Consider the following 12,777-nt stretch of genomic DNA (forward strand, 5'->3'; position numbering starts at 1 on the left):
AGGCTGGTGGGTGGGTTTTTCTTGGGCTGCTTCTTTTAAATAACTGGAAAATACCTTTCTGAACTAAGAAAAATGTGCCAAATTTCAAGATTTTTTTTCCCCACCTGGAAAGGTTGAGGGGGGATAAGACACAAATAGTCCCAGGGGAGTTGGTGGGAGCTGGCATCCCCCTCTGGTTGCTAATAACATTCCCTGGGTGTTTTCTGGAGGCTCTGATGGGATTTCGGGGCACAAACCTCCTATTCCAGGTGGGGAACTGAGGCTGGGGCAGCTGGCAGAGGATGGGGAAAGGAGTCAGGCATCAACCCAGCTCCAGATCAGTGGCAAAGCCGAGTCCCCCACTGCCAGGCATCTCCCCGCTACACACTCAACCCCTCCAGCTCCTTTTCTGACCCCCAAAAAACCATTCCCCATCCATTTAGTTCCCATAATCTGATTATTTAAGAGATGAAGATTTAGATTTCCTACCAAGCAGGGGTTTCTTTGCCTTACTGTTTTGTTTGGTGGTGGTTTATTGCTCTTGCTTGAAGGGAAGAGGGAAAAAATCAAGGTCCCTCCCTCACCCCTTCCCTTCCCTGGGCAGTTTGCCTCGTCCCTAGGACAGGTTTGTCACCTTTGTGACAGAGATCACTAAAAAATACACCCCAAAACGATGGCACATCCCGCTTCCACCGTGAGTTCATAGGCTTAAAAATACAGTAATTAAAAACAAAAAGGAGATTTCTTTCTTTAAACTACCCTAAAATGAAAAGAAAAAAACATTCCAACAACTGAAAGGAACAAAAATAAAATCATCCTGGAAAATGAGAGGTGCTCTCCTGGCTTCAAAGGCTTCAACAAGGCACCACAGGCAGTGCAGGCAGGAGGAATCCTGCCCTCCCACCGGTGGTGCTGAGCTCCCAAGGGGCCCAAATCCATCTGGTTCTAAGGTGGGGAGTTTATGGTTTGGTTTGTTCCCCCCTTCTTTTTTTTTTCCTCCCTCACAATGGATTTTGTTGCCCATGGGAGTTGGCAAAAATCCACTGGAATTCTGCTTCCCCTCCCCAAAAATGAAAATAAAATAGGGGGAAAAATAATAATTAAAAAATAGATCAGAATTAAATGCTCCCAAAAAACATTTAATGTCACTCTGGGAACGTCCACCAGCTGCAGGGAGGGAGCGAGGGGCCGGGGAGACGCAGCCCACCGGGCACCCCAGCTGGGATGGGACCTCCAGAAGCTACTTAAACAAGAGGGGCAAATCCTGCACCCAAGAGAGAGGGGACCCAACACTGCAGCAGCCACAGCTTCGCTGCACAGGTCATCCCTGGGCACCCAGCACCGGGGTCCCAGCTTCATTTAAGCAGCTGTCGTGGCAACGTGGAGCTGTGAATGGATGAATTTTTTTTTGCCTTTTTTTGTGTTTTTTTGGTTCATTTCCCCCCCCCTAGCCATCTACCTCAGAAGCCAATCAAACTGCCTTTTAATCTCAATCGGTTAATGAAAGAAGAAGTCATTAATTAGCATCTCTACGGTAACTGATTCCCAGCCACTCTTAAGCCCGGCACTGGCTCGTTCCGCGTTTCACGTTGGTGTCGGTGCTGCTCTTATTTCCTCCGTGCTTGTGTCTGGCTGCTCTGTCCCTTCTGGTGCTGCTGCTTCACCTGGGCCAGGATGTCTCGGATCTTGCGCTGAGCCATCTGTGGAGGAGAAGAGTGAAGAGTGGGGAGGGAGCTGGGGAGGACCCCGAAGGAAACTGCTTTGTACATCCCAGAAGATGCCGCAGTGTTTGCAGGGCTGGGTGAAGTTGCTCCCTGAGATCTCTTCCTGCTCTGGTTTTAGTGCTGTTTCCTCCAGAAATTGGGTTTGGGAGGGGATGCTCTGTGTGTGCACGTGCTCCCCCCCCACCCCCAGCTCCTCCATCATCCCCCCCTGGCAGAGAGGACAGCTCACCCTCACCCGCTTCAGCCACCACCACCAGCCAGGCGTGGAAACAAACCTCCACTGTGGACACAACCTCATGCCAGCCACCAAGGAACCCACTGGTGTTGGCGTGGGAGCTGCTGGGGTCGTACCTGGCTGGCGTAGAAGTGCCCGATGATCTTCACGATGACCTGCTCGTTCTCATCAGGGGTCTGGTCCCGGGGTACCACCACCTCCGCTGCCGTCAGGTTCTGCAGCTCATTGACCTGTGGGCAAGGGGCAGGGATCACATCACCGTGCAGGAGGGATGACTTCCCCCAAGGAATCCCAGCCCTGGGATGTCCCCAGGCACTGGGACAAAGCAATCCCCACCTCTGCCCCCATCCCAGGGATGTCCTCCCGCTCCCACGGTGCTCCCATCCCACCCGAGCATCACTTCTGCTTACGGTTTTGCCCCCTTTGCCGATGACCCTGCCCGCAGCCGAGGCGGGGACCCGGATGTGCGTCTCCAGCTTCACTTCTTCCTTCGGTCCAAAGAAGTTCTCCTCCTTCAGCTTCCCATAAATCCTGCCCTGCGCCTGTGGAGGGCAGAGAACATGGAGTCAGGAGCCGTCCAAGACACCCTACCCCTCACCATGCCCCCACGTGCTCGGTGGGTGTCCATCCCTGGGGACCCGGAATGGGACAGCATCCCATGGAATCCCTGTTCCTCCACATTTCAAACCAGTTCAGCCTCTGCCAGAGCTGATGCCGAGTTTATCCAGCTGCAGACTGGGCTCAAAACTGGGATCACCACCCTGCTCCTCCCTTCCCAGCTCCGCAGGGTGGTGGAAAGGGACACCCCAAATCCCCCCATGGCAACAGCAGCACAAGGGGAACCTTGAACTGAGCTTCTGGAGGGCCTGTGATGACGACCATGCGCACTTTGGAGTCCGGCGTCTCCGGAGGGGCAATCTGGAGGGGGGAAAGAGACAGGAGCTGTGGTGAGGAGCAGCACGGGCAGGGTGGTGGCTGTGCCCTCCCTGCCCTGCGCCGCAGGATTGGGCCCCCAGCCCGACTGCCTAGGCTTTTCTGGAGGGAAAACCACCAGAAAGGTCCCCACTCAGGGAGGTGGTGGCCTTGCAGGGACAGTCCCTACCTTGATAGAGGCACTTGCGAACCGGGAGAGCTGCTTGATGTGCTGGCCCTTCTTGCCGATGATGGCACCAACCGCCTGCGCGGGGATGAAGACGTGCACCGTCTCCTGCTCCGGAGGCTGTGGGAGGGAAGAGCCACCATTGAGGGCTCACTGCAACCCCTTTGGGGATCAGGGGTCCAAGCTCCCCCCACCCGAGGTGATGCCCACACCTCCCTGAGGGTGAGGGGCTGAGCCACCACCCTACTTCACGGGCTCTGAGCACCTTCACCATGCTCACCAGATCCTGCACCCACGCCAGACCTGACCTGCCTGCTGACAGGATGGGATGCTGAAGGCATAACCCCGACCATCGCAAGGGGTTTCTCCATGCCAGGGAGATCCCTGAGCTGGAAGCAGGCCCAGTTTAATCTGCTGAGTGTTCACCTACCATGAAGGAGCTGTACGGAGCAGCCCCGGAGACACTGCTCGGCGGAGGAGGTACTGCGTTGGAGGAGGCAGGGAAGAGGCCAACAGCAGCCAGGTTAAGGCCAGGGATGAGGTGAGATTGCAGCTGAGGGCGAGAGGAGAGAAATGCTCATTGCTTTCACCAGGGCATCCTCCTGGAGAGCTCCCCTCAGCCGGGACACGGGGCAGGACCCGACCCCACTCACGCTCATGGCAGCTACATCGTTCTCGTAGGCTTCCCTCACTTTCTTCATGATCTCCTGCTCTGCCTTGCAGCAGTTCTCAATGGAGCCCTTCACCGTGATGGTCCTCTCAGGGTTGTACAGAGTCAGGTCCTGCAAGCTGATAGGAAAGCCAGTGTCAGCACCCTGCCTCACCTGGGTCCACTGGTCCTTCTCATGGGTGTACTGGGGAGACGGGGTGTCACTGCCACTGTGTACTGGGACTGCCTGGTCCTGGTCAGAGCAGGGACCAGTGTGGTGCTTTGCACTGGGAAGTCCACTCTGCTTTCACCTAAAAACACGGCTTAGGAGTAAAAACCCCAGTCCCAGACACCACACCAGCCAGTCCCCAGCTCTGCAGCCCTGGAGGGATGGTGAGGGGCACAGATGGGACAGGAAGGGGACACAGAAGGGACAGGGCATACAGAAACTATAAAGCCAAGATTTTTTGAGATCTTTGGGGTTAAAGCCCCTACACCACCAGGTGGGTCCCAGCTGGAGGGCAGGCACTGCTCTCATCACTCCACCCAACTTCTCCTCATCCTCCCCATGCACCCTGGCCCGAGGAAGGTCTGCCCTGGCTTCCCCGAAGGGAGTGAGGAGCCTTACGATGAGATGGTGATTTTTGTCTCTGTGTCCTGCTCCACTTTCTTCAAGTTCCTCCCTTCTTTGCCGATCAGGCGCCCCACAAAGTTGTTATGGGCCAAGATCTTCAGAGGCACTTCATCAGCTCTGGAGAGAGGAATGGGTGGAAAACAGACATGAAGGATGACTGCAGCCAGGAGGGATTCGGTGCAGAGGGAAGGGGAAGCTCACATCCCCTTGCTCAGCATCCCCTGGGGCCCTTTGAAGCCAAAGCTCCTGCACACACAGGGGAGCATCACCCAGCTCCAAGCACTGGGGCGGTACCAGCACCCAGCAAAGAGCCGCGGATGGGATACACACGGACAGAAAACAGGGGGGAAACCTTACGTCTTGGTGTCCTTTGCCTCCTTCTGCATGATCTCCAAGATCATCTTGCAGGCAGCAGAGCAGCCCTCGGGGGTGGAGTGGACGCTGATGGCTTTTTCTGCAGCCCCCGCGTTCTCTTTCCGGTGCACATCGATCCTGCAGGCACGGGGTGGGCGCTGGGACGGGGCAGGGGGAGCGACTCTGCGGCTTCCCAGCTGCTCCACTCCCCCCTCCACATCCCCATGGACCACCTGGAGCTTCACACTCAAGCATAACGTTATACTGCACCCAGGGAAGGAGATGGGATTAATTCTGGGCTCTATTTTCAACGTGGACACCCCAGAGAGAAGCTCAAACCACAGAAACCCAAATTCCTGTGGTTTGAGCTTCACTCTTCATCTTCAGCATCTATTTATTTTAAGCAATGGGAACGATGAAGTGGTGGAACAAGCACGTGGCTGGGGGGTGGGATGGGCTGCCCATCACTCCACTTAGATCAAGCCTTCCCTTCCCTGAGGGACAAGAGCCAACACAAGCTGGGGGGCCAAACGCAAGAGCCTGCAAAGCTCAACAGGTTTGTGCAGAGACACCCCCCCCTCCATGACTGCTCAGGTCCTGTCCCATCCACAGCAGCCCCAGCAAAGGGAGATGTGAGGAGAAGCACAGCCAAGAAAGCCTGGGCTGGGGGAGGTGGCTCTTGGACACATTGCCCTACACAGCAGGAGGAGCTGGGGGGGAGCTCCAGAGAGCTCCAAAAAATGAGATTCTCCCCAAAAGGGTAATTAACAATCCAGCCTTGTCTGGCTCTGCAAACCACGGGGCTCAAGGCAGCACAAACCAGCTCGTGGGGGGGGGGGAAAGAGACTCACTTGGACTGTGTCTGCTTGGTGATGTTCCGGATGGTGGCCCCTTCCTTGCCGATGATGGCACCCACGTACTGGGTGGGCACCAGGAGGCGGAGGGGGATGTCCACGGGCTGCTGCTTCACCGGCGCTCCGGCGGTGACGGGGGAGCCCTGCCTGGGAGCCCCGCGCGCCCCGAAGCCGCCCCGCCGCCCGTTCTCCGGCCCCTGCACGGACTGCTCGTCGGGGATGTAGGAGACCTTCAGCGCGTGGTTCTCCAGCTGGTGCCCGTTCAGCTTCATGATGGCTCTGGAAGGGGAGAAGGGGTTGGGATAGGGGCGGGGGGGGGTCTCTCCTCGTGCACCCCACGCCCAGCAGCAGCGCGTCGGCACCAGCTCGACCCTCACCAGGGCGGGAGCACCAGGAGCAGGGACAGGAATCATGGAGTCACCTGGGTTGGAAGGGACCCTTTAGAGCACAGAGTCCAACCACAGCCTGACCCTGCCTGCTCCACCTCTAGATCATGTCCTTAAGGACTTCATCCATCCACCTTCTACACCCCTCCAGGGATGGAGACCCCACCACCCCCTGGGCAGCCTGTTCTGATGCCCGACAACCCTCTCAGTGAATAAATTCCTCCTGGTACCTACAGAACCATCGGAGGTGCCAGAGATGCTGTGGGGACCAGGGATGCAGGACTCCCCACCCATCCAGGACACAGCTAAATAGTTAAAGGGGAACCTCTCCAAGCACACGGGGGAGGGGATGGGAGGGACAGGGGCAGGACAGGACCGTGCAGGATTCCCACAGATCTTCTCCCTTAGGATTTTGGGGGGGGGGAGCGGAATGTTTCAAATCCCTCTGCTGGCCAGACTCTGGTGACTGCAAGAGCCGGACGCTGTCGATAGATGGGGCTGGTAGCAAGAGCAAAGCCTCAGCTTTTGGCCACGGCTCTTGGCGGCTCCTTCAAACCTCCCTGGGCTTTGTATGGAGGAAATCAAAGCTGCGGTCAGTGACTCACCTCTTGGAAAAAAAAAAACCCAAAACCCACCCCAAAAACACACCAAAAAATAATATAAACACAAAGAAAACCCTTAAGAATGCACCGAAAAACCCCTAAAACCAGCTGAACAGAGACTTCCCCACCCCAACAGGATGCAGAGGGACCAGAGGAAGATGCTCTGCAAAGCATACCAGCCACAGGTGATGTCTCCAGGGATGGTGGGGAGGCCACCACGGCTCCACCAGAGATGTGTCCACCTCAGTGATGGAAACCTTTACAGGTAAATCCCACCCATCACTCCCCACACTCCTCCAGGCTGCCCCTCCAAGGAAAAGAGCTGATCCCATCCAGCCCTTTCCCAGCTCCCCTGAGGCCTCCATCGGGATGAAAGGGAGATGAAAGAAACAGCAGTGGAACCCTGATGATTTTCCATATGGATTCAGCACAAAGCCTGATCTTCCCCAAGCAGGATGGGGGATGGAACTACAAGCCCCCAGTGACACAGCCATCAGCCAGAGAAGACACATGGAGCCTGACACCTACCAGCTCCTACGATCCCTGCTCTCATGGGTACTTTTTTCTGGAGATGTAACTCCTGAAATCACACTGGGAGAAGAAAATCTCTGCTTTGCCTTGAGCAGAACATTAAGGGTTTACTCACTGGGCTGCAGAGAGCAACCCAAACACACAGACATCCCCTGATGGGCTTCAAATCTGGGTTCTTTCCTCCAAGACTTGCTGCTTTTTTAGCCAGGATTCAGGAACTCTGGGGTAACCTGACCCCCAGCACTGGAAACGCTGCTTTGCACAAGCAGGGAAGGGGCTGGAGGTGCAGGGGGGGGCAGCCTGAGCTCCCAGGGGACACTTACTGCCTGGTCTGCTCCCGGTTGGCGTAGGTGACGTTAACAACGGCGGTCTCACTGTCCGTGTTCACTGCAAGAAGAGAGGCAGAGTGAGAGAGGCAGCACCAACCCCAAGGTGTTCTTCCCTCCCTGCCTCCCCCAAACAAGTCCCTGCCTGGATGTGTCTTCACCAGGGCACCCTGGGGAGCTGCAAACCACCTTCTCCTGCACGGGAGAAGCATCCATGGCCATGCTGGGACTCATCCTGCACGGCACAGCCCCTCCTGCCTTGTTCAAAGGACCCCACCATGCCCCACAGCGAAGTCACCAAAGCCAACTCATTCCTGCCGTGCCTTGCTGCAGCCCAGGGACGGTCCCTGGAGCTCCTCTGATCCCTCCTTTCCATTTCTAGGAGCATTATGGTAACTCTACTCTCACTAAACATCCCAGGGGCAACATTAAACCCTTGGCCTCGACTGATTGCCATTAGAGGCCGAGATAAGATCTGCTGAGCAGAGACAGCTCTAGTCCCCAGCCAGCCTGGGGAGAGCATCCTGCACCTTCCCCGGGAGCAGCCGCTGGTGGGGACCCCACGGGCACGGTGGGAACGATGGGGATACCCACAGGTGCTGCCCAAAGCCATCACAGGGGACTCCTCCTCTTTGTTCTTTTAGTAACAGGGATCAAATTAAGAAAGCCCCAGCGCCCAGGCTGAGACCTCTTGACATCTTCAGCTGCAGCTTCTGCTGACAAAGGAAAACCACGTGTTCCTCCTCACCCTCCTCCCCCCACACACACCAAAAACACCCAGGGCAGAAAATGTCTCAAATCCATCTCAAAGCCAGCTGCTTCTTTCTCTCCAGTCCTACCTTGCTCACAGTTCTCTACAGTGCCATACTGGGCTAGCAAACCATCCAGAACCTGCAAAAAGGGAGATGAGGGGAAGAAGAAATAACCAAACCAACCCAAAACCAACCACTGCACACCGGGATCGTCAGGACAGACCAGGGAAACACAATCAATTGGCAACAGCAACTTTCTACTCATTAAGGTTTCACAAGCAATTAGATGGAAGGAAGCTCCTGCCTGCCCCAGGATGCTGAACCCAAAGGGGCTTTGGAGTCAGGTATGGGAGCAGGAGGAGAGTCAGGGAAAAGTCCTGACAGTCAGAGGAAGAAACACTCTGGTTTGCTCTTTATACAAGAGATAAATCAGAATAACTGATTGTTATTAATGGGGATTTTTCTTGGTGCAGTTTATGGAGCTCCCACCAGCTGAATTTACTCCCGTAACAGAAGAGGAATAAGCTGCGTGGACACGAGGATCGAGCGTAATTAGACATTAATTAATAATGAAGAAAAGGGTAAATTGATTTTAATCCCAGGTATAGAAACCAGGGCAGAAGGGGGCTGGAATCAGTCCTTAAATCTGATCTGCCCTTCTCAGCTCGCCCCTCTTACCTCCCATCGCAGCTGGGGGGGGATGTTGCGGATCTGAATCTTCCGGCTCCTGAAACAAACATAAAGTGATTAAAAAGCAGGTTTGGTGCCCAAACCCACGGACATCTCACCCAGCTTTGGCATGTCTATGCTCTACCAGGGTCTCTGATGGCTTTTGGCTCATTAAACCTCAGCTCTGACCAGGGTTGTAAGCCAGGAGCTTCACAGAGAGCAAAGTGCCCCAACCCCCCCCTGCCCCCCAACCCTCCTGCACCGGCTGCAGCCCCAATGCCAGCACAGCTGGGAAGGGAGAGATTTGTGCCAGGTCAAATAAAAGGATTAGAAACCAAAGAGGGAGCCCTGTGCTCACAAAACCTACCCAAGGGATGACCCTGAGGATGCCACCAACCCACTGGAGCATCCCCTCCGCATCCAAAACCCTGGGTGACTCTGAATCAAGGTGTGAGCATCCCAGCTCCAGCACCAAAGATGTCTGGGGATGCTTCTCCACTCAAGGGTTTTGGCTCTTCCCAACCTCACTTTACCCAGAACAGAAATTGGTGGTTGGGTTTTTTTTAATTGTGATGCCGAATTTACCCCAGGGATGCTGGTCCCCACCCTCCCCCACCTACCCCTCACCCTGCAGCTGCTGCAGACAGCTGAGAGCAACTATGGGCTTGTCCAGCAGCTCCAGCACCAGTGTGCAGCTGCTGGTACCCCCATGTGCTGCTGGACACCCCGAGAGGCCCCACCTAAAGGCAACCACACATTTAAACCCCAAGCAATGGGCAGGATTTAGCACCCAGGTAAGGAGCTGCCTCCGGCATCCCCTCTGTCCACAAACCCACCCACATCAAAATCCCTGGATGGGCTGGCTGGGCCAGCTGGGTTCAAACCACACTGGGGTTTCCCAAAGAAACCCCAAATTCCCAAAGATTCAGGCCAGAGGGTGGGACAGCCAGACTTGGGGCTGCTCTCCCCTCTAGAAGGCAAAGGAAGCCCACAAGTAGTACGCTTTTTCAGTGTTCCAGCCAACTCAGGGACCAGAAAGCTCCAAAACACCAAGTTTTGTCACTTCTACAGACTCAAACTGGGTGGATAGTGGAAAAAAAAAAAGAAGCCAAGCCTTAAAATGAGGTGGTGTTGTGAGGGGCTGCAGGGAGCCAAGGCAGGGGGGTGAAGCACGCTCAGAAACCAGACCTCTCCTTGACACCCTGATCTGCATCCCAAAATCAATGGGAGAGACATTAAGAAATCCGGGATGAAATAAGAATCTCACAGTCCAGGGAGGGTCAAAAGGGTTTGGGGGGAAAACAGAGGAAAGCCCTGAGGTCTCCCACTGCCCACCCTGCCACAGAAACTTCTCTGGATAGCCACCAGCATCTGCATGGGCAGAGCACGTGTTCTGCACATCCATGACCAGAATCAAATGGGGAAAAACAACCCCCCAAGAGCCATTTACACCCTCACAACGTAATTCTGCTGGTGGCATCCAATTTTCTCCCCCTAATGAAGAAAAAAAAATTAAAAGAAAGAACCAGCTCTCCTTTGCTGAGCTTACCAGAGTGCCTGCCCTGGCAGAGCATCACCTGCATCCGTGCCAAGGGGGTGCCAAGGGGGTTGCTCTGCGCTGCACTGGGGCTGCTGGGCTTCTATTAATATGTTAATTAAACAGTAATTCCTCCCATTGCGACCACAGCACTGGGATTATTTGCTGCTCCTAACAGCCTCCATCAGCTGAGAGATATTAAAGCCCTGTGAGGCTGCGCTCTGGGAGGGAGAGACAGGTCTTTTGGGGGGTTCTTTTAGGGGGTCAGCCAGGTGAGCTGCACAAAGCAAAGCAGGATCCCAGGAAATCCTGGGGTGAGCTGAGTACAGGACTCCTGACCCATCTCCATCAGGGAGGAGGAAGGAAGACTTGGGTCCACATCCATCCCCACCACGGTGAGGTCTGGCTCGACGCACAGCTGTCCCCCCTCCAACAAGCAGCCCACCCACTCAAATCCAGCTCCACCAGAGCACTGGGCAGCGGCTGTGGTTGGAATTAGAGGCAGTCATGACTAAATAACCCCCCTGGTATTTGCCTGGCTAGAAGCAGGTCCTGCTGCATGGAAATCCTCACTGCAAACGCATCCCTCTCTGGCTACCCAGCGCAGCAGCCCGGCTCTGCCCTCTCCCACCTCCACGCCGAGCAGGGCTTTACTCCAGATAAAGAACTCCTCCACGAGAAGGCGATGCCCTGGGATTTTATTCACGAGGTGCCAAAGGCAGGAGCTCCTCCCTCCTCCTGTGTCTCTGAAGGGTTCTCACAAGCTCCGCTCTCCCGACCTCGGCTGCCAGCCAGGACTGATGCTCGTGTCCCCTCGGAGCCAGGGACCAGCCTCAGCATCTCCAGCCTTTGGGGAAGGCAACAACTCTGCACGGATGCTGCTCTGCTTATAGGGGAAGCAGGAGCCTCTCGGATCCTTGGGGTGAGCTGGAGCTGACTGATCAAGCTGGGGAGGGGGGGAAAAGGTCTATTTACAAGTCTGGAGGGTTTCTGCCACGTGCTGCTGGTGGTTTTTCTTTAAAAAGAGGGGAAAAGAAGATTGGGAGAGGAGGGTGAAATGCTGCAGGGCTGCATGGGGAGAGGAACCGTGGGTCTCAGGGCTGCAGCCTGGCATCACCCTCCTCCTGCTCTGCACCAGTGATGCTATTTGCGACACCGGGATTTTTCAGTCCCCCTACATCCCACCCTTCAGCCCTCCAAAACCCACCCAGGAGCCCTGTGTGGATCTGCTGGATCTCCTGCAGAGCTGGGAGGCAGAGTGAAACCTCTGAAATCGCCTGACACTCAGTAAATCCTCCCCAGCCGTGGGCTGGGCTCACAAGGGGAAAAACACCCACCCACTCTGATGCAGGTGGGCTGCAACAGGAGGCTGCGATGAGACCCCCATCATGGTGAGACCCCCACCACGATGAGACCCCCACCACGGAGCCACACCACAGGTGAGCATCTCAGGTGAGTCCCCAATCACCCCGCGCAGTCGAAGCCCCAAGATCTGCTCCATCAAAGGCTCTCCTCGGGTTTCCCTTCAGCCAGCTCTTCAAAAACCTCAATAACCCCCCCACTGGGGGGAAAACCAAAGCAACAACACCGAGGACCCTGCAATATCCAGGTACCATGGAGATTTCTCACCCTCTCGTGCCGTGCCCATCGATACCGTGTGGGTCAAACCCAGAGCAGAGGGACCGAGATGACATGGGGAAAAGCAGCAGCAAAGGAGATCCCTCTTCCTTTGGAAAACACCCACCACGGGAGCCTGACAGCCCTGGATCCAGCTGGAAACTGCTCCACATCCCCCAAGCACCCAGAGCCCTCCCAGCCTGTGCAGCATCACTGGCTCTGGGTGTCACAGCGGGAGCCGCGTCCTTGGAGCCCACAGCACATCAGCAGCGTGAGCTCACTGTGCCCACAGTACCCTCTGCAGAACCCCCCCAGTCACCCCTCTGCAGAAACCCCCCAGTCTCGACCCTCTGCAGAACCCCCCCAGTCACCCAGGGAGGCAGAATCACCGTTAAGAATCCCAAATTAAGCTTTTTTTTGTTGTTGCTTTGGATTTTAATCTTTAAATCTCACTGGGAAATAAATTCAGCCATCAGGAGATCCCTCTTCTCATCCCTGGATGCATCCCCAGGGATCACCTTCAAGAGGGTGGTCAGAGCCTCCCACTTAATTAAGAGTCTGTCGGTAATTCCCTGGAGTGGACTGGCACGCTGGTGGCGGTGGCAGGGACCCAAGACAGGGGCACGAGCTCGCTCAGCACAGGCAGCCTGGCCGGGGGCCAGCCAGAGGCGATGGCAAAGCAGCACCAGCACAGCCCATCCCTGCGCAAGGGATCCCCTCGCACCAGCACAGCCCATCCCTGGGCAAGGGATCCCCTCGCACCAGCACAGCCCATCCCTGGGCAAGGGATCCCCTCGCACCAGCACAGCCCATCCCTCTGCAAGGGATC

The 12,777-nt window shown here is 55.9% G+C and overlaps 1 protein-coding gene across 2 annotated transcripts in view; it reads right to left on the bottom strand.

The window, feature by feature from the left end:
* Positions 1 to 1,586: 1,586 nt before the first annotated feature.
* The window catches only part of IGF2BP1 (insulin like growth factor 2 mRNA binding protein 1), a gene marked incomplete at both ends in the record, with an annotated part of 28,520 nt that continues 17,329 nt past the window's right edge, over positions 1,587 to 12,777 (bottom strand). Inside the window, 13 exons of one of the 2 annotated variants that reach the window (XM_084275712.1) lie at positions 1,587 to 1,679; positions 2,055 to 2,168; positions 2,349 to 2,480; positions 2,782 to 2,856; positions 3,041 to 3,157; positions 3,468 to 3,590; positions 3,691 to 3,826; positions 4,315 to 4,437; positions 4,678 to 4,812; positions 5,526 to 5,807; positions 7,371 to 7,434; positions 8,213 to 8,264; positions 8,804 to 8,852. In XM_084275712.1, coding sequence (XP_084131838.1) covers positions 1,587 to 1,679; positions 2,055 to 2,168; positions 2,349 to 2,480; positions 2,782 to 2,856; positions 3,041 to 3,157; positions 3,468 to 3,590; positions 3,691 to 3,826; positions 4,315 to 4,437; positions 4,678 to 4,812; positions 5,526 to 5,807; positions 7,371 to 7,434; positions 8,213 to 8,264; positions 8,804 to 8,852 — 1,495 coding nt within the window. Of the gene's footprint in view, positions 1,680 to 2,054; positions 2,169 to 2,348; positions 2,481 to 2,781; positions 2,857 to 3,040; positions 3,158 to 3,467; positions 3,591 to 3,690; positions 3,827 to 4,314; positions 4,438 to 4,677; positions 4,813 to 5,525; positions 5,808 to 7,370; positions 7,435 to 8,212; positions 8,265 to 8,794; positions 8,853 to 12,777 lie in introns of both variants that reach the window. The other variant, XM_084275711.1, reaches the window with a different exon arrangement.

The sequence above is a fragment of the Gallinula chloropus genome (genome assembly GCF_964237585.1).
Source record: "Gallinula chloropus genome assembly, chromosome: 26".
In the NCBI taxonomy this organism is placed as follows: domain Eukaryota; kingdom Metazoa; phylum Chordata; class Aves; order Gruiformes; family Rallidae; genus Gallinula; species Gallinula chloropus.